Below are 20,779 nucleotides of genomic sequence, written 5' to 3' on the forward strand. Positions count from 1 at the left end.
CTATGTAAGTACAATGTGTTAGGCTCCACAAAATTACTTATGTTATTATACCGAAGTGAAATATCTCTGAACTAAGTTTTGTACTACCGTTACTATTTTGTGACATGCTGTTTGTGCTGTACTTGTTCTAATAAAGATTTATATTGCTTGTCAGATCGCCTGTGTAATGGTGTTCAGTTCACTACCGAGCTGTTTGTTTTCATCGCTGATAAAAACTACCCACACATTTTTAAATCAGCTGATATATCTTAAGTAGGCTTGTCGCGATGTCCGTCAGTACATTTTGTAATTACAATTAACAACTAAAATAAACGTGCATCTGCAGTTTCAACATTGAATATCCAAATATGTGCTTGCTAACAAGCTAGCTGTCTAAAATGTAATTTGCTAATCATAACATAACATATAGCTCGCTAACTGATTTTATGACATTCCAAATGTGTTTTTGACAATGTTGTCTTGATTATATAACCAAGGGCAAAGTATTCACACACATGAATTATTATTTTTTGTTTCTCAAAGAGTGGTAGAGCCTATGTTTGGTGGAACTGTCATGGCAGGCGCACTGCCGCTAGCAATCTTTCCCGAATATATAAATTCAATTCTGAATATATAAGTACAATTCCCGAATATATAAATTCAATTCCCGAATATATAAGTACAATTCTGAATATATAAATTCAATTTCTGAATATATAAATTCAATTCTGGATATAGAAGTACAATTCCCGAATATATAAATTCAATTTCCGAATATATAAGTACAATTCTGAATATATAAATTCAATTTCTGAATATATAAATTCAATTCTGGATATATAAGTACAATTCCCGAATATATAAATTCAATTCCCGAATATATAAGTACAATTCTGAATATATAAATTAAATTTCTGAATATATAAATTCAATTCTGGATATATAAGTACAATTCCCGAATATATAAATTCAATTTCCGAATATATAAGTACAATTCTGAATATATAAATTCAATTTCTGAATATATAAATTCAATTCTGGATATACAAGTACAATTCCCGAATATATAAATTCAATTCCCGAATATATAAGTACAATTCTGAATATATAAATTCAATTTCTGAATATATAAATTCAATTCTGGATATATAAGTACAATTCCCGAATATATAAATTCAATTTCCGAATATATAAGTACAATTCTGAATATATAAATTCGATTTCTGAATATATAAATTCAATTCTGGATATATAAGTACAATTCCCGAATATATAAATTCAATTTCCGAATATATAACTTCAATTCTGAATATATAAATTACAATTCCGAATATATATATAACTCGGTTTATAATCAGGCATATCACAAGACAGCCGTTTTTACTTTTTGAATAATTTCTTTTTTTTTCTTCATGGGCTACTGAGTGAGAAAAACAAGTTTAACATTAGCATCAGTAAAATTTGACAGTACAATCAAGGATAAGCAAACAAAAACGTTAAATAATTAAAATTTGAATGAGGCAATAATTCGGACTTCATTAAGGGGTCCTTATTTTCTTGGCATTGGGACCTTTCAAGTAGGGGCACCAAATTTCACAGGGAATGGCCCAAAGAGCTAGAGAAATAGAAAATAATCTCTTAACCAGCGAGAGTTTCATAGAAACCCTTGCTGCAGCATGCGACAGAAGACCGTGTTATGGCTCAATGGCAAGCTCCAGCGCACACCAAACTACGGAGGAAGAGGTCTGCACGCTATTTCGCCGAGGCTCTCAACCAGGCGAACGTTTCCCTGCTCCTGTTTACAACCTGAGGCAATTCTCCAAACCGCGCAAAGAGTACAGGTGAGCTGCTTAAACTATTTGAATAACTTGCGATGTTGGTGTTTGAGGTGCTTGGCTAAGTTAGCTAGCTAGATGCGTTTCCTCTTGAGTTAGCTGTATTGCCTACTGTTAAAGATATAAAATAATAAAAATATTAAATATACAAAAATATATAATTCACTGTCAACAGTTCTAGTTTTTTCCATTTTCGTACCGCACTCTAGTCTGAGTTGGCCTGCTTGAGAACGGCTAAAAACACGAAAACAATTCATAACAGGTAAAGATGGCTAGCGACAGTGCGCCTGCCATGACAGTTACACCAAACATAGGCCCTACCACTCTTTGAGAAACAAAAAAATAATAATTCATGTGTCTGAATACTTTGCCCTTGGTTATATAATCAAGACAACATTGTCAAAAACACGTTTGGAAACACTGTCATTGCTCATTTTAAACTGAAAGAGGAAACGCATCTAGCTAGCTAACTTAGCCAAGCACCTCAAACACCGACTTCGCGAGTTATTCAGAGTTTAAGCAGCTCATCTGTACTCTTTGCGCGGTTTGGAGAAGTGTCTCAGGTTGTAAACAGGAGCAAGGAAACGTTCGCCTGGTTGAGAGCCTCGGCGAAATAGCATGCAGACCTCTTCCTCCGTAGTTTGGTGTGCGCTGGAACTTGGAATGTCATAAAATCAGTTAGCGAGCTATATGTTATGTTATGATTAGCAAATTACATTTTAGACAGCTAGCTTGTTAGCAAGCACATATTTGGATGTTCAATGTTGAAACTGCAGATGCACGTTTATTGTAATTACAAAATGTATTGACGGACATCGCGACAAGCCTACTTAAGATATATCAGCTGATTTAAAAATGTGTGGGTAGTTTTTATCAGCGATGAAAGAAAACAGCTCGGTAGTGAACTGAACACCATTACACAGGCGATCTGACAAGCAATATAAATCTTTATTAGAACAAGTACAGCACAAACAACATGTCACAAAATAGTAACGGTAGTACAAAACTTAATTCAGAGATATTTCACGGTATAATAACATAAGTAATTTTGTGGAGCCTAACATTGTACTTACATAGCATTTGCCTCCCCTGTTGACCGTCAATGTTAACAGAATCGCTTTTCCTCACAGTTGTCAGGCTCCCTATTCATTCATTTTCGGGACAACCGAGAGGAACAGAGACGCTGTTAAAGGACAGCAGATGTTCCTTCACGCTACGAAAACACAATGGAGTCGCCTCCAGAAAAGAATTTATGTCATGTCGAAGTGAGACATCTCTTTAATCGGCTAACTTGATGTGGTTAGCAAGCTAGCTATTTAGCTTTCTGGTGAACCAGAGCTAACGTTATACTTACCTTCATAACCGAATATAAACTTCTCAAAAAATTATTTATAGCCCTTGTCCAGTTTAGACCGCTTAACGTTCACTGGCAATGCTTCGACAATGCGGATAACATCGGACAGTGAACGTTGGCAGAGCTATCAGGGACTGAGAACACACGTCGCTGTTTAGGCTCAATTTTTCGCTGTCAGAAATGGACTTGCGTCCGTAGCAGAGACTGTAAAAAACAGGTCCGTAGCAACGGTAACCGGAAACAAAGTATCCCTACATCCGGTTTTGGTCGCCATCTTGTGAAATAGGCCTATGGAGATGTAACTGAGCCTGACAGAGCCGTAATGGAGGCGTAACAGAGCCGTAATGGAGGTATAACTGAGCTGTAATGGCGGTGTAACTGAGCGTTAATGGAGGTGTAACAGAGCCGTAATGGAGGTGTAACTGAGCCATAATGGAGGTGTAACTGAGCCGTAATGGAGGCGTAACTGAGCCGTAATGGAGGCGTAACTGAGCCGTAATGGAGGTGTAACAGAGCCGTAATGGAGGTGTAACTGAGCCGTAATGGAGGTGTAACTGAGCCGTAATGGAGGCGTAACTGCCATAATGGAGGCGTAACTGAGCCGTAATGGAGGTGTAACAGCCGTAATGGAGGCGTAACTGAGCCGTAATGGAGGCGTAACAGAGCCGTAATGGAGGTGTAACAGCCGTAATGGAGGCGTAACAGAGCCGTAATGGAGGTGTAACAGCCGTTATGGAGGCGTAACAGCCGTAATGGAGGGGCCAGGCAGGCCATTGGAGGTGAATCCAGTGGGATTCTGACCAGGGGTGGAGCTGGTCTGACCTGTTTTACAGGGGAGTCCGGAAACTTCCGGGCATTCCATGACACGGGGAGGAGGCAAGGGGGGGGGGGGGGGGGAGGGGGGGGGCGTGGCCTCACCTGTGGGCACGGCGGCGTCCATGCTGGGCCTCTCCCAGGTGTTGACCTGCTCCCAGGCGAATCCGGTGGTACCCAGAGCAACGCCGTAGCCGCAGCTGCTGTAGTGCTCCTCAAACGAACATCCGCCTGGAGGGAACGCGGGGAAGAGCCGCATATGTCAACATGATTAAACCGCATACTCAACATCATTATTTTATCGCTGCTAAATAATGATTTTCCACCACATTAAGCTTTATGTTCGCCAGGAGCCATAGATTAAAAAACCAAGAAGAAACCTCTAATTAAATCTAGTCTTTGTGGTAGAGATTTTAATTGCTACGAAAGACTCGGAAGAAATAAAACGGCTATTTTGAAGTGCTCGCCTTCGGTTTTTTCTTTCAAATTTGTAAGCGCGTCTACATTTTTTCTGTTCCATGACCGTTCAGGGCTGTTTTAAAAATATCAATCAAAGCCTGCCTTTGTTACAGATAATTGCGGCCACTGTTGAACTCACAAAAGCGTGCAACACAATCTACATGATCGGAGTTAAGCATCTTTATTTAGCCAAAATAAAAGTCCGGGGTTATTAGCAGAATAAAGTCGCCCTGCTTTCAAGTCTCGCTCCCATATTTTCTCAGGATGAAATATTTGCCTTCAGATTGATTAAATTTGCAAAACCGCCTCAGCCAAGGACTCGGTGCTTAAGATATTTAATTATGACTCACTGAATATCAAATGTGATGAAGTATTAGAACACAAAAGCGTGCTTTTTTTTCCCTCTCTCCCTCTCTCTCTCTCTCTCTCTCTCTCTCTCTCTCTCTCTCTTTTTTCCTTTTTTTCTTTTTGCAATTAAAATAAAATGCATTATGTCGTGACCTTGCAGTGGATTCCGGCATTAAAAGGAGTGAATGGACCACACAGCCGGAGCTGACTTGGGTTTAAACGGCAGTCCGTTTTATAATGCACCCCCACCTTCATCTTCCCCTTCGCCCGTATCCAGGCCTCGCCCCCCCGGATTCCCAAACCCCCCCCCCCCCCCCCCCCCCCCGCCCCCGACCTCCAGCAGCCTTCAGCCACCGCTCCAGCACCTCAGACCACACCAGAGCGGTCCGGCTCGCGTCTTTTCAATCTGCGGCCCAGTCTAGCAGGGGGGGTGGGGGGTGGGGGGGGGGGGGCGGGCTATTAGCGCACACGGGCTCGAGCTCAGGAACTCGGGGCCAGGCGCCGTCTGGCGATGATTAAGCCCCGTTTTAATTCGCCTCGTCCGTACGTTCCGGTCACCTCCGGGAAACACGGGGAGACGCGTGCCGCCGCGGACACGTTTTCACATTCGATTTCCACAAAAAGCGCTAAACCGTTAGCGCGAAGCCAGCCCGCGTTCCGATTTTTTCCCCCGCGTGGCTCCACAAACAAGACAAAAAAACAAGAAAAACAGCAGGAGCTCTTCATCTTGTCTAATTAATGCTGCCGACCAATTTGATCCATTATTGATAAGCTGCCGGCAGCGGGAAAGCGAGAGTTTTTTTGCGTCCGACGCGGCGGCAGAGACGCACGCGCTCGGCGAACAGCCCACGGGCCTGCAGCGCACCGCTAACATAACAGGAGGCTTTTTAGCGCGCGCGTTTCTCCGGGCGCACTGTCAACACACCGTTTACCGGCCAAAATTTCCATGTGGTGTTCTCGTCGGTTAAAAGCACTGAAAATTTATATTTCTCTCTGTGAGGGACAGGGGTTCTTGTTTTTTTTTTTTGGGGGGGGGGGGGGTGTGTTTTTAAATTTGTGCTTGCTTGGGGAATGGGTAAGGCCTGGGTAAGGAGTGCACTTTATCGTTACATTACGTTGTGACAGTGTTACGTTATATTACAACACGGCTACGCCGGTAAACGGGGCGGCATAGCTCAGGAGGTAAGACCGATTGTCTGGCAGTCGGAGGGTTGCCGGTTCGATCCCCGCCCTGGGCGTGTCGAAGTGTCCCTGAGCAAGACACCTAACCCCTAACTGCTCTGGTGAATGAGAGGCATCAATTGTAAAGCGCTTTGGATAAAAGCGCTATATAAATGTAGTCCATTTACCATTTACATTACTTTAGAATATTGCTACATTGATTACAGTGTTATCACACTTGGTTTGGTAAGCATTATTTAAAAGTACACTTTATTGTTACATTACGTTGTGACAGTGCTACGTTACATTAGCACATGGCTACATTACATTGTGACAGTGTTACCTTACATTACAACACGGCTACATTACATTAGCGCATTGCTACATTACATTACAGCGTTTTCACACTTGGTTTTACAGTACAGCACGGGCAGGAGCAGCGTGTAATTTAGCACCGGGCTTTAATCCCCGCCAGACTGAAGGCACATTTAAAATGGAGGGCTACCGTAACCCGACCGGCCGATCTGTGAACAGAAGCCCGTCTACACCGACGAGCGACTCCCCGGCCGCTCGACGGGAAGAAGATCGATGCGCGATAAGCGGCTAGAGCAGACGTTGGCGTTTTCGTTCGGCGTCTTCTCAGTCGAGTTACGTTAAATTCACTGTCATTCTTCGAGATTTAATTAATGCCGCGGCGACCGTACGTCTTTACTCTTTTCCTCCCCGTGGCATTCGCGAGCAATCAGGGGAAAACAGGCCTTGGAGTGGAACCCATTATATCCACTCCAATAGGCACGAGTAATATGAATAATAACAGAAACTACTTTAATTAAGATATTAGCCTGTGGAGGTATAACAGTTTTTTTGCTTTTTTTTTCATTCTTTATATTAATTATCAGTTTGGAAATGGGTTGTAATACATACTGTACCCGGAGATAACAACCTTTTAAAATAAAAAACTGATATTATTTCTGTCAAAAGTTGAGGACAGTTTTAGATTGAATACAGGCCAAGGTTCAAGTCATAGGAACCCTGGCCTGTATTCAATCTAAAATTGTCCTTAACTTTTGTCTGAATTCAATCTGCATTTGTCCTTCATTTTGACTTGCAAGTGTGTGCAAGCCTTAAACGTTTTCTTCACACACTCAGACTGGGGACTTTTATAGTTGCCGAACTATGTGAAGAAATCAAAAGTTATCCTGGCTTTTAATCATTGGTCAGCGCGAATGGCAAATAATAATTGAATCCTAGCCATCATCTCAATTATTTTTTGACATTTGAGCAAAAAAAAATAAATAAATAAAATCCAACAGACTCTTTGTGGGCACTGGTATTCCGTCCAATGACAGAGAGCATCAGGAGAAGTTTTTACTCAGGTCCAAAGCCAACACATCCAATCTGTTCAGACAGGACTTGAAAAACACAGGCAGTGGGGGGGGGGAGGGGGGGGGGGGGGGAGGAGGGGAGGGGGGATTTTTGTGCCAAACACACACAGACACACACGCGCGCACGCAGACGCGGGCACACGCTTGTGCCTCACACTTCACATTGAAGGGAGCTCGCTGGAGCGCTCTGAATTAAGTCTGGAACGCAGCGGACTAGCAGACAGCGGCGCTAGCGCCTCCCACACTCCGCTCAGCTCAGTCAACCCCGGCTAATTCCGCCGTTTCCACTCCAATTACACCCTTTAACCTCAGAGACCAGACCCACAAAAAACCTCTTCCTGTAGCACAGCCATTACAGGCGGGGGGGGGGGGGGGGCGTTGTGGGAGAGAGAGAGGGAGAGAGGGAAGAAGAAGAAGAAGAGAGAGAATGAGAGAGGGAGAGAAGGAAAGAGAGAGGAAGGAAGGAGGGAGGGGAGAGAGGAAAGAAGGAGAGTGGGAGATGGAGAGCGGTAAGGAGAGAGGAAAAGGAGGGAGAGAGAGACAGAGTGACAGAGGTGGGGGGGGGCGTAAAAACATCAAATGCTTTAAATATTTGCCAAGAAAATACAAAATAACAAAACAGGATGTGAAGTTTTATATTTATGCATTATCCATAAATAAGTTGAGTCTGAGGCTTTAAAATATGTTGCATTATACAGGGTTGTTCAATACATTCTCAATGTACTAATGTGCAGAAATTATCATTAAAATCCAGAAGACAATCTAAATAAAATAGAAAGGAAGACAAAAGATAGCACCCTCACTATTGGTATAAACATAGTATTATTCTTTAATAGGTATGAAAGATAGAACTCTCACTGTTGTTATAAACATAGTATTACTCTTTAATAGGTATGAAAGACAGCACTCACTGTTGTTATAAACATAGTATTACTCTTTAATAGGTATGAAAGACATCACTCTCACTGTTGTTATAAACATAGTATTACTCTTTAATAGGTATGAAAGACAGCACTCTCACTGTTGGTATAAACACAGTATTACTCTTTAAAGGCATACTATGCAGGATTTTTACCTTGAAAATATTCTAAAATAACCATACTCAGTCATATCTATGATGCACTGGCAATCTGTCTTTGTCTTTCGATGAAGTTCACAAAGGGGATGAAAAGCAACGTGGAGTTAACATGTTTTCTGTTGGACCCGTAAGTAACAACCTGTAGTCCACACACAGAGGTGAAGGGGCAGGGTTCAGGACAGGGGAGGAGACTTCTTTGATTGTAAACACAGGACAATAGCAAGACTAAAAATTCAGAGTATGCTTTTAATAGGTATGAAAGATAGCACTCTCACAGTTGGTATGAACATAGTATTATTCTTTAATAGCTATGAAAGATAGCACTCTCAGAGTTGGCATGAACATAATATTATTATTCTTTAATATGTATGAAAGACAGCACTCTCACTGTTGGTATGAACACGACTCCTTAATAGGCGGTAATCATGGTTAATCAGAGGCAACAAATGTGAGTGTTGGGGAGAGATGTGTTACAGGTGTGTTACAGAAACGTGTGATAACAGTCGTGATCATCAGTCTACAGCATGCGCAAAACACATGCACAGGCACGCGCACACACACACACACACAAACACACACAAACAGTGGACCATCAGCCTAATGACTCCCTCGGTCCCAAGCTGCCTCTCTATTGACCTCGCTAATTGAAAAGGTGGCAGGCAGAACCTGCGCACGGCCGTCCTGCCTGAGCCGTTCACAGATCTCAGCATATTAACCCAGCTTCTGCACAGCCCCGGTAAAAACGAAGTCTTCAAAGTCTTCGCACGCTACCGCCGATCGAACGTTTCCGCGCGCCACAAAGACGCTGTTTTCCGAACGTCTGAATCCTCACTGCGCCAGCGTTTTGAGAAATGCCTTAAATTTCAAGTCAGCTGCCGCTCACTTCCGCGTCATCAAGTATCACAGCAAATGAAAGGACACACTGTAGCCTAGATAAGCTGGTGCTCATCTAACAAAGCCCTAACGTTACTTTTTGCCAAATATAAATAGGCTGTTTTTAATCTTGACAAACTTAAATAGGCCTAAAGATGCGCTTGAAATGAACAAAATTGTTGTTTGATTGTCTCGTTAAATGCATTTTTTCTGCACTGCAAGCTAAAGCCAATTAATGCATCATCAACTACCCAAATGGGCCTATCCACTGTGGTGAACAGAGGGAAATTTTTTTCCACTGTTTATTCAGTGAGAGATGATTTCTCTGTATTCAGAATAAAATATATTTTTCAGTAAACAACTAATGATGCAATATCATGACAACTTCTTTTATTGAGAAAGGGTTTAAGCACACACACTGAATGAGCACAAAGGCGAATGGCTTTTTTCATACCAATTATTCCTGTTGCACAATGTATATGCACACAAACAGGCAAGCACACGCATGCACGCACTGGCACACGTACGCAGACACACATAGACATAGACACAGATACACACACGCACACACACACACACACACACAAACACACACAGGCACGCACGCACACATACACAGACACACATAGACATAGACACAGATACACACACACACACACGCATACATACAGACACAGAAACAAAATACACACAGACAGGCACACACACACACACACACACACACACACACACACATTATATCAACATGAATGTTCGGGGAACATGTCCCAAGCCCCACTACACCCCTCCGATTCCATTTGAAATGAAATCATAGGACTGAAGTGAATATATTCTGCAGCCATTAATTTTTATGCTCTGTAACAGACAGGTTATTTGTGTAGAGAATAAATCAAATTATGAGAGTTTTTTTTCCCCGATGAGATGGTGTTCATCCAGGTGAAAAAAAGATCTATGAGTTCCCACAACCCATTTGGCCCATGTCATGCAGTGTTCTGCAGTATTGTGGCACAGTGTCTCTCAGGAACTCAATTATCCTCGCAGCCTCAGAGAAACAGGAGACAGAGAGTGGGTTTGGGGGCAGGAGGGGTTTGGAGAGAGAGACAGTGGGACTGGAGAGAGAGAATGGGTTTGGAGAGAGAGAACAGGTTTGGAGAGAGAGCCAATGGGATCGGAGAGAGAACAGGTTTAGAGAGAGCAGGTTTGGAGAGAGAGTGGGTTTGGAGAGAGAGCGCGAGTTTGGAGAGAGAGAGTGCGAGTTTGGAGAGAGAGAGTGCGAGTTTGGAGAGAGAGAGCAGGTTTGGAGAGAGAGACAGTGGGTTTGGAGAGAGAGAGCGCGAGTTTGGAGAGAGAGCAGGTTTGGAGAGAGAGACAGTGGGTTTGGAGAGAGAACGGGCTTGGAGACAGTGGGTTTGGAGAGAGAACGGGTTTGGAGAAAGTGGGTTTGGAGAGAGAGAGCAGGGTTGGGGAGAGAGTGGGTTTGAAGGGAGAGACAGTGGGTTTGGAGACAGAGCTGGTTTGGAGAGAGAGACAGTGGGTTTGGAGAGAGTGGGTTTGGAGAGAGACCTGGTTTGGAGAGAGACAGTGAGTTTGGAGAGAAAGCAGGTTTGGAGAGAGAGACAGCAGGTTTGGAGAGAGTATGAGTTTGGAGAGAGCTGGTTTGGAGAGAGAGACAGTGGGTTTGGAGAGAGAGCAGGTTTGGAGAGAGAGAAATAGAGTGGGTTTGGAGACAGAAACAGTGGGTTTGGAGAGAGAGCAGGTTTGGAGAGAGAGACAGTGGGTTTGGAGAGAGAGAAAGAGAGCAGGTTTGGAGAGAGACACAGTGCATTTGGAGAGAGAGAGGGTTTGGAGGGCACAGCAGTCGACTCTTTCCTGTGAGGTTACCCTAAGTGTGTGTCTGTTGGACAGCCAGGATGCAAGAATGCCTTCACACTCCCCAATAAAGGCTTTTTCTCCTGTTCAGTCTGGTTACGGATGAGAAATGTTTCTACGCAGCACTTTGGATCATAAAAATTTACTAATAAAAATGATTAGCTGCTACAAAATGCGTGTCATGCAATTTTTTTTCCAGCCCTTAAAAAATTGATTACAGTGGAAAAATAGTCGTACAGGCAGTAAAACATGGTCCACTATGAGACTATAAAGGTCTGTTTCCTCTGCCTATGACAGGGTATAAATAAAGACCATTCTACTCTATTCTCCAAAGTGTCAGAAAGCCTGACGTGTACCAGTACACACATATACACACACGCGCACACGCAGGCGTGCACACACACACACACATGCACATGCACACCACACACATGCATTTGCGCACCCACACACACACACACACACACACACATGCATGCTCGCACACACACACATGCACACATACACACACGCACACATGCATGCGTGTTCATATGCATGTGCAAACACACCCGCGCATTCACACGCACTCACATGCACACGCGCACGCAAAGACAAACGCACACATATGTGCACACACACGCTCACACACATGCATTCAATCAAATACAGGCACTTAACACAGAGTGAAAATATATGTAACAGAATAATCTCAAAGTTAAACTAGGTATTTAAAAAAAAAAAAACATTTTGGCCATTTCATCACGTTGAAATAAGTGATCTTCAAACAAGCGTTTGTATAATGGTTACGGAATGATTCGAAATTGTATTGAGCTTCGCTGAATTACAATTTCAGAGACCACTCTGTTCAAATTTGCATCCTGCGAATTTTCAGGATCTTTGCACTTTAATCTAGTGCGAGCCATCAACCACAAACAAAAGTGATTACGATCAATCAGCCCGTGAAAATCACGGCTTAAATATTGATGCCGCGAGCCCGGTGCCGCTAAAGCATCCGATCGGTCCATTTGTCAGGCTTCCAAGTCGAAGTGTTAATCCCCTCACCTCTGCCAGGCTACGGGGCCCGCTCCATCAATCTCCGTCTGGAAACGTCCGCTCGGGCGCTCGAAAAGAACTCCTGGGGTCCCGCGCTCCCCCCCCCCCGTTTGAAGGCTGCGAGCGCTGGCGTCAGTCAGATGTTTAACACAGCTTTAATGGTGCAGGGGCCCGAGGGCAGGACGTTTAGCCGGGGCCCCCAGCACCATCACACAGACAGACAGCAAGGACTCCCTCACAGTAACTGCAGGGCTCACTCACACACACACACACACACGCACGCACAGGCAGGCATGCACGCACACACACGCACGCACACACAGGCAGGCATGCACGCACACACACACGCACACACACACACACATGCACACACCAGTACACTCACAGACGTGCGCACACACACACACACATACACACACACACATGCACGCACATAGGCATGCACACAAGCATGCACACACACACACGCACACAGGCTTTGTGGAAATGCTATTTAATTGTCTGCACAGTTTCAGAGATGCTGTGTAAATGCTGTTTTTTGTCTGCAAAGTTTCAGAGATGTTGTAGAAATGTTGTTCATTTTGTCTGGAAACTTTAAGTGATGCTGAGGAAATGCTGTTTATTTTGTTTGCAAAGTTTCAGAGATGCTGTGGAAATGCTGTTTATTTTTTTTGCAAACTTTCAGAGATGCTGTGGAAATCCTGTTTATTTTGTTTGAAAACTTTCAGTGATGCCATGTAAATGCTGTTTATTTTGTCTGCAAACTTTCAGTGATGCTGTGGAAATGCTGTTTATTTTGTCTGTAAAGCATCACAATGGCAGGGTGATCCATTTACACTGTAGTGCACTTCCCTTTGCCAGAACTCCACACAGACATGAACTAATGGTGCACAATGCGTTCGATTAATACATTATCTTCCGACCACTCTAAGGTGGATGCAATCCAACTGGTGGACTAAAACCACACTGGCCCTCTTGCAAACGCGCCAGTGAATTATTTATACAATTGATTTCCCAGCAGAGCTCAATTATTAAGGAGCTGCCTGCGATTGTCTTACACTGAGAGAATGGAAATCTGTGTGAACATCTCCTAGCAAACACACATCCCCCCCCCCCCCCCCAACCATAAAAAAAACACTGTGCTGTCTAGATCGCCTCCGTAACCTTGACCCAGCAAACAGCCCTTGCACTGATACTAGTGTTCTAATTTTATAGTGGGGAAAAAAGATGGGGTTGTGTCTCCACATAAATCTCTCGTCAATTCCAAATACTTGCAAGAAACGGGATCATAAGAAGAGAACAATCTTTCTATGTGGCAATTACTGACTAATTATTCAGGAAAGGCAGTTTTTAAAAAGATCAATGTCCTTTTTATTTATTTATGTATTGCGGCACACATACAGAATTGTGAGGCAGTAAAGGAGAAGTCCGATTGAAACTCGAAATGAGATGCGTTTCCTGAAATGTTCAAGCTGCTTGCATGCACAGCCGAGCTCCATACGGAAACAGTAATGAAAACAGAGATCAGACTGACTCATCTTCTTAATGGAGGAAGCCGTGCTGTTTGTTTAATTTCTAAACAAGAAAATCATCTACATGAGCGAACCACATATTGTCACGAGGAGAATTTTTATAGCATCATTTTTGCCTTCATCATCACAGCATAAAAAGATCCCCTTTTTTATTACAAGCGTTCTAATTTAACAGGCTCCGAGCCTGTGGGTTAAAGATTACAATCCCAGAATTCATCATTCCTGCTTGCCCATGCTTATTTTAGACCAATTGCCCCAGTAGATCTTTATCCTATATTCACTTTAATATACAAAAATGGCCACATTCACATAGTCCTGAAACAAACTAAGTCAAAATGGCCGAAGTACCCCTTTCCAAATTTGAGAAGGAGGCTACGCACTATCCCACACAGGGCCAATTCTAGGCATAGGCAACACGGGCAGTCGCCTGGGGAGAGCTTTTGGTTTGAGGGGCACCAAACAAAGGGGAATAAAGGAAATAAGAATCCATGTTGTGTCCAGGAGAGTTTGTGGCGTGAGATACCTGGTGCAATACCTGCTCGCACTGTGTCATCTCCTTTCCTAGCCCGGCTAGCGCACATTTCAGCAGTAACTGCACTGATACGGGGATCTCCCCTAGTGACTTCTGTGCTTCCAGACTGGTAGCGCTAGCTTCCCAGCTAGCTAAATCGGTTAACGACCAAGCAGTACAAACAAAGAAACTGATTTCGAAATAAATCCGTCTTGTACTGATAATATGAACGCAAACTGGTAGAATTCGCAAAACAAAGAAAGCTTGCACGTAAAAAAAATAAATAAAACTACAAATATTTCAAGAGGACTAGGCTATACATACAGCTAGCTACAGCTGTAGTCCTTCAGCACAGGTATCCCTCCGTGCTTTTATGTTTCACCCCTTTCTGTTCCAGAACATTCTTACCCTTATTCTCCCTTTCAGGCAGTTCAAAACCTTTCAGAGAAAAAGGACAGCAATGTCTTTGTTTGTCCTGAGTGACCCATACCCAAGTATAGCTCACATACAGGACACTCCAGCTATATAATAAAATGTACATTAAACCTGCATCTCGCATGCTAGGTTTAACAGTTGATTTAGGATATCTGTCACAACAGACTAAGTGTGCTAAATGTACTATCCAACCCAGACTGAGGATCATTTATATCGCAAAAGGAAATACAAAACAAACTCGCAACGTTTTTTCTGGAACGAGAAGAAAGATACTGAAGCTACTGTACAGGCAAAAAAAAGGGCAACAGAAGTGGTTCCTGGTGTGAACTGTAAAAGTTATGAGGAGAGACGCGTGAACTGCTCCGTTTGCTGAGAATAATGACCCACATACGCGCAGACGACTGATTTAAAATGGTGAAGATTGAGCCTCGGCGTGACGCGTGATGTGTTCTTCTGTCCTCGCCACGTAAGGACTGCGGTCTCTTCATTACCGAGGGATGAAAAGTGTGAATGTAGTGCTGAAGTAGTGAGGGCCCAAGGGCAGGACGGGTTCGAGCGCTTAATTATAGTCCGGGAGAGACCTGTGTGTGCCGTATGAAAAATAGTCCCAAAACAAGCCTTTCCTGTAAACAGCATTTCAACCCTCGCTCAATAACCCAACAAGGCCACTACATCAGAAGGCGACAAAAGCCCCTGTTCACACTCTCACAGACACACACACACACACACACACACCCATGCACCATTTACCCATCTGTTCATTGAATAACTTGTATAAAATCTCTCCCTCTCTCTCTCTCTCTCACTTTCTCCTTCCCTTTCCCCCCCCCCCCCCTCTCTCCCTCCCTCCCTCTCTCTCATATATAAAGCAGGAGAGTTTGAGGTGGGACTCCTGGCGGATGGTTCTCTCCCCCCCCCTCTCCCCCTCTCCCCCCTCCCTCTCTCTCTCTCATATATAAAGCAGGAGAGTGTGAGGTGGGACTCTGGTAGAGCCGTAATGGGGGATCTGGCTGGCAGTCGGTGATGTCATTAGGGTTATTACAGGCAGTGGAAAGCAGGCTCATCCCAGCTGGTTCCAGGGCTCAGGGTGAGACGGCAGCAGGCGCAAGCATATCCTCATGAATATTCAGAGCCTGCCCAGGCCTGCCTGACAGCATGGCTTCGGCGACAGTCTGTCCCGTGTCACATGACACATCTGTCAGAGCGCGGGCTATGTGACCCGAGCGGCTTTACTGTAATTATAACTGCGCGCGTGTGCGTCTACCTGAAGGTCATGTACAGTACAGACCGCACACGCACACACACGCACACACGCACACACACGTACAGACCGCACAAGCACACACTAACACACACACACACACACACACTCTCACACCCACAGACACGCACACAAATACACACACAGGCACAATCTCTCACACACACACACACACACTAAACACACACACACATGCAATCACACACACGCAATCACACAAACGCACACACCCACCCACACACACACACACACACACACACACTCTTCATCTCTGTGTCACTCCGGCAAGAATGGAGAGACGAGTGGGTGTAGAAAAAAACTCATGGATCACTGTGCAGCTGTATTTAAATAGTCTGCAAAAGAGTCACAACCCAAATTGAACACATTAATTATTAACCGCCCCATCTCTATGTATGAGGGGGTGATGTTACTGGGACAGAAAGTCTACACACTTTACTGGTGACCTGGTAGGAGGAAATATGAGTGTGGGAGACTTATTAAAAAACCAAAGCTAACATTTGCTAACAGAAAGGGGAGAGAAGACAGAACTGGACCAGGCATTTCAACACTGTCACAAAACTACACATCATATCCTGTGTTTTTATCGATTCATTTTCATCATCACAAACAGACAGTTCAAGGATATGTGTGTGTGTGTGTGCGTGTGTGTGTGGGTGTGCGTGTGTGTGTTAATTTGCAGCTTTCTAATAGGGAGAGGTAGGGAGAGAGTTATGTTAATTGGTTTGTCGTTTATGCTAACAAGTAAAAACACCTGGTTTTCATATCAGGAGTATGCTTTGTGCATAGTTACTGCCTATATTTAATGTATATTAACCCAAACTTAGAGGGAAAGAGTGTCAGGCAGAGCGCTAGAGAGAGAGAGAGCGGGAGAGTGATAGAGTGAGAGAGAGAGAGAAAGTGGGAGAGTGACAGAGAGCGAGAGAGAGACAAAGAGAGAGAGAAGTAGAGAGAAAGAGAGCAATAGAGCGATAGGCGATAGAGAGCGTGAGAGAGGGAGCGGTAGAGAGAGAGTGGAAGAGCGATAGAGAGAGAGCGGCCAGGCTAATCCCATATTAAAGTGGTATATATGTATCTGCTGGCCCCCCTAATGAGAGCCTGGGGAGGAGAGACGAGAGGCGGAGTCTTACCTCCCCAAACTCCCAGAGTGCACTGGGGTCAGGAGCCAGGGGGTGTGACTGACCACATCTCATTGTCAGACACTCATGTTAAGGGCTTCATTAAAGCAGCAGCAGCAGGACCACACTGGTCTTTTTAATTACAGAGCTAGGGACTGGTGGGGGGGGGGAGGGGGGGGGGGGGGGGGGGTGGGGGGGGGGCAGGAGCATGCCCACTAAAGGGGGGGTCACATTCTCATTAAACATACTCTTATTTCTACATAATTTCACAATAGTACTGTTAGACTTGCATCTATTAATCAGACTGCATGCCTGTATTTATTATTCTGTATTGTGCCTACACACAGTACTGGGACACTTGTGGTGGCGCCCTCTGCTGGTGAACACCGCAAAGGCGACCGTGAAGCCTGGGTCGAGTTGCGCGCGGGGGGGGGGGGGGGGGGGGGGGATTCACGTTTGGACCTGGAAGGGAGCGCTTTAGTCTAGCTTAGCCTAGCCTGGGCAAGCAGCCACCTGCTGCTCTGCTCCTGTCGCCTTCACCTCCTCCGCACCTCCTCTGCAAGAGCTGTCAGACAGAGGAGGGAAGGGCAGGCCGTCCGCGGGGGGCTATAGCGCGGGGGCTACGGTGCGCGGGGGCTACGCTACGGTGCGCGGGGGGCTATAGCGCGGGGGCTACGCTACGGTGCGCGGGGGGCTATAGCGCGGGGGCTACGGTGCGCGGGGGCTATGCTACGGTGCGCAGGGGGCTATAGCGCGGGGGCTACGCTACGGTGCGCGGGGGCTACGCTGCGGTGCGCGGGGGCTACGCTGCGGTGCGCGGGGGGCTATAGCGCGGGGGCTACAGTGCGCGGGGGCTACGCTGCGGTGCGCGGGGGGCTATAGCGCGGGGGCTACAGTGCGCGGGGGCTACGGTGCGCGGGGGGCTACGCTACGGTGCGCGGGGGGCTATAGCGCGGGGGCTACAGTGCGCGGGGGCTACGCTACGGTGCGCAGGGGGCTATAGCGCGTCTCCTCCGACAGGCCTGAAATGGCACTTCAAAGAGCCGGCTCAGTCTAAACCCACCTCTCGCTCTGAAGCAGCCTGAGCTAAAGCCCCTGGAACGCGCTGTCAGATTTTCACCATAATAAAGGAAAGGAAGTCTTAACGCATATTAGACGACCTTGTAGCCGTCAGCCCCACTTCCTTACAAGAGGAGAAGACACTCTTGGCCTCAAATCAGGGAGGAGGGAGACAGAGAGAGAGACAGAGAGAGACAGAGAGAGACAGAGAGAGACAGAGAGAGACAGAGAGAGACAAAGAGAGGGGGACAGAGAGCAAGCCCAGAGAGAGAAAGAGACAGAGAGAGAGAGAGAGAGAGAGAGGGGGGACAGAGAGCAAGCAGAGAGAGAGAAAGAGACAGAGAGAGAGGGGGGGCAGAGAGCAAGCAGAGAGAGAGAAAGAGACAGAGAGAGACAGAGGGGAGGGGCAGAGAGCAAGCAGAGAGAGAAAGAGGCAGAGAAACTAGAGAGCGAGAAAGAGAGAGATGGGGAGAGGTGCTCTGTTTCTCAAGCGGAGAGCGATAGCAGCGAGTTGAGAGTCAGGTGATACAAACAGAGCCCTGCTCTATATCTCGCCAGCCAATCGCAGCGCCCCGCTAGACTCCCGCCAGCTGGAAGCGCCGCATCCCAGCATCCCCGCAGGACTCCGCCAGGCAACTTGATATTCCTCCCATGAACGTGACGGCCTCCCTGCACCGCGGAGGCCGCTCCCGGCCCACAGACCCGCCGCCCCCCCTCCCCCCCCCCCCTTGCGCCGAGGCAGAACTCCAGCCCCATCGCCCGCACAGGACCGGGGGTGGGTACTTCAGTCTTAAACTCACAAATATCAATTACTCCATTACCGTGTGCACGGAGGAAGCACGAACACCTGCCCTTTCGACTACTGTCAGCAGTCTGACTTCCCAAATCTCCCAGAACGCACCGACGCGGTCGACGCGAGAGGAAACTGTGCGAAATGGAACAAATAGTTTACGTATCGTTTAAATAGCCGTTAAATATCCGCAAAGTGAAAAATCCATCGCGTGGCTATCGCAGGTGTGTAGTTATCTCGTCTGACTGCAAACAGAAAAGCACCGTTACGCAGAGGATACTATCGCAGATAACCGAAATATTCATTTCCACGTAAAGAGAAAGATCATTTTAAACTGGGGGTCGGGGTGGGGGTGGGGTGCCAATTTGGGAAGAGGCAGTGCTCAAGGTGTCTTTGGCCCCCAATACAGATGAATTAACCTTACCCACTGAGATTCTTAAACAGGGCCGACCACTTAAATCCACTCATTTTCTTTTAATCGAAAGGAGCTTAAAAGAGCCATCGGCTGAAACCGGGCTTGGAGAACTGCACTCAGAACGCAGGTCCAGGTTCTGTTCGCTGAAACTGGGTTAGGAGAACTGCACTCAGAACGCAGGTCCAGGTTCTGTTCACACACGGCCAGGTGTCCCAGGGGATATAAGAGTACTGAGTACCCTTACGTCATATAGAAATCACACACACACACACACACACGTTCACGCACATACACACAGGCACACACACATATGCATACTCACACACACACTCCCGCACACACACACACACACACACACTCTTGCACACGCACACACACACACATATACACATACACACACACACGTTCACGCACATACACACAGACACACACAGGTATGCATACTCGCACACACACTCCCGCACACACACACACACACACACTCTTGCACAGGCACACACACACATACACACACAAACACTCCCACACACACACAGCCGCGGCTGCAGGGGGCCCCAGTCGTGTTTGGAGGCAAACCGCGAAGCTAATAACACGTGATCATGTGACTGAGCAAGGGCGGCCAGGGGGGTGCCTGATGCAAACAGACGGCACGCTGTGCTTTAATTACAGGACTGGGGGGGTGGGGGGGTGGGGGGTGGGAGGATTTGTCAGATGCACACCTGGGGTCATCCTGCAAAAGGAGGTCATCACCAGGGGGCAGCGCAAAAACACAGCCGGGCCTGGTGCTTTATGGGGTCGGACAGGTGCACCCCCCGGACCCCTCCTCCTGCCAAAAAAACGCAGGACGTTTTCCCCATTTCCACTACAACCTTCAAACAGGAGCGGGGCTGACCTTGCGTGATGGGTAGAGAGGGGCACAGGTGGTAAAAGAGAGAGAGAGAGAGAGAGGGATAGGGAGAGAGAGAGAGAGAGAGATTAAGAGAGGGAGAGAGAGAGAGAGAGAGAGGGATAGGGAGATAGAGAGAGAGAGAGAGAGAGAAGGATAGGGAGAGAGAGAGAGAGAGAGGGATAGGGGGAGAGAGATTAAGAGAGAGAGAGAGATTTCTCCACTAGACAGAGCGCAGTGTATTTTGTGCCCGCCGCCCAGGACGGCCCACACAGCGAGCCCTCCCGCGTCCCCTCTGTAGAGCGGGCAGGCGGGCATCAGACCGATCCCCCCGGTGGACGGCGCCAGCGCTCGCGCGGATAATTCTCAGCCGCGAAATCGCCCGTGACGCGGTTCGACGCGGGGAGGCGCAGCCGCAGCTCGGCGGGACGTGCGGGGCGGCGCGCTAATCGCGGACGACGTGCGGACGCCCGTGTCACCCGGCCCTCTCTCCGCCATTCGCTCCGTCTCACATCCAGGGCGCAGATTTAAATAAACGCCCACAGTGTTCCCAGAAACAAGATCT

The 20,779-nt window shown here is 46.4% G+C and overlaps 1 protein-coding gene across 17 annotated transcripts in view; it reads right to left on the reverse strand.

Moving 5' to 3' along the window:
- Nucleotides 1-20,779, reverse strand: part of ptprt (protein tyrosine phosphatase receptor type T) — a 297,385-nt gene that overhangs the window by 236,943 nt on the left and 39,663 nt on the right. For all 17 annotated transcript variants that reach the window (XM_035389554.1, XM_035389544.1, XM_035389558.1 and 14 more), the window contains exon 2: nucleotides 4,087-4,212. In XM_035389554.1, coding sequence (XP_035245445.1) covers nucleotides 4,087-4,212 — 126 coding nt within the window. The remainder of the gene's footprint in view (nucleotides 1-4,086; nucleotides 4,213-20,779) is intronic.

Source organism: Anguilla anguilla, chromosome 13, assembly GCF_013347855.1.
Source record: "Anguilla anguilla isolate fAngAng1 chromosome 13, fAngAng1.pri, whole genome shotgun sequence".
Taxonomy (NCBI): domain Eukaryota; kingdom Metazoa; phylum Chordata; class Actinopteri; order Anguilliformes; family Anguillidae; genus Anguilla; species Anguilla anguilla.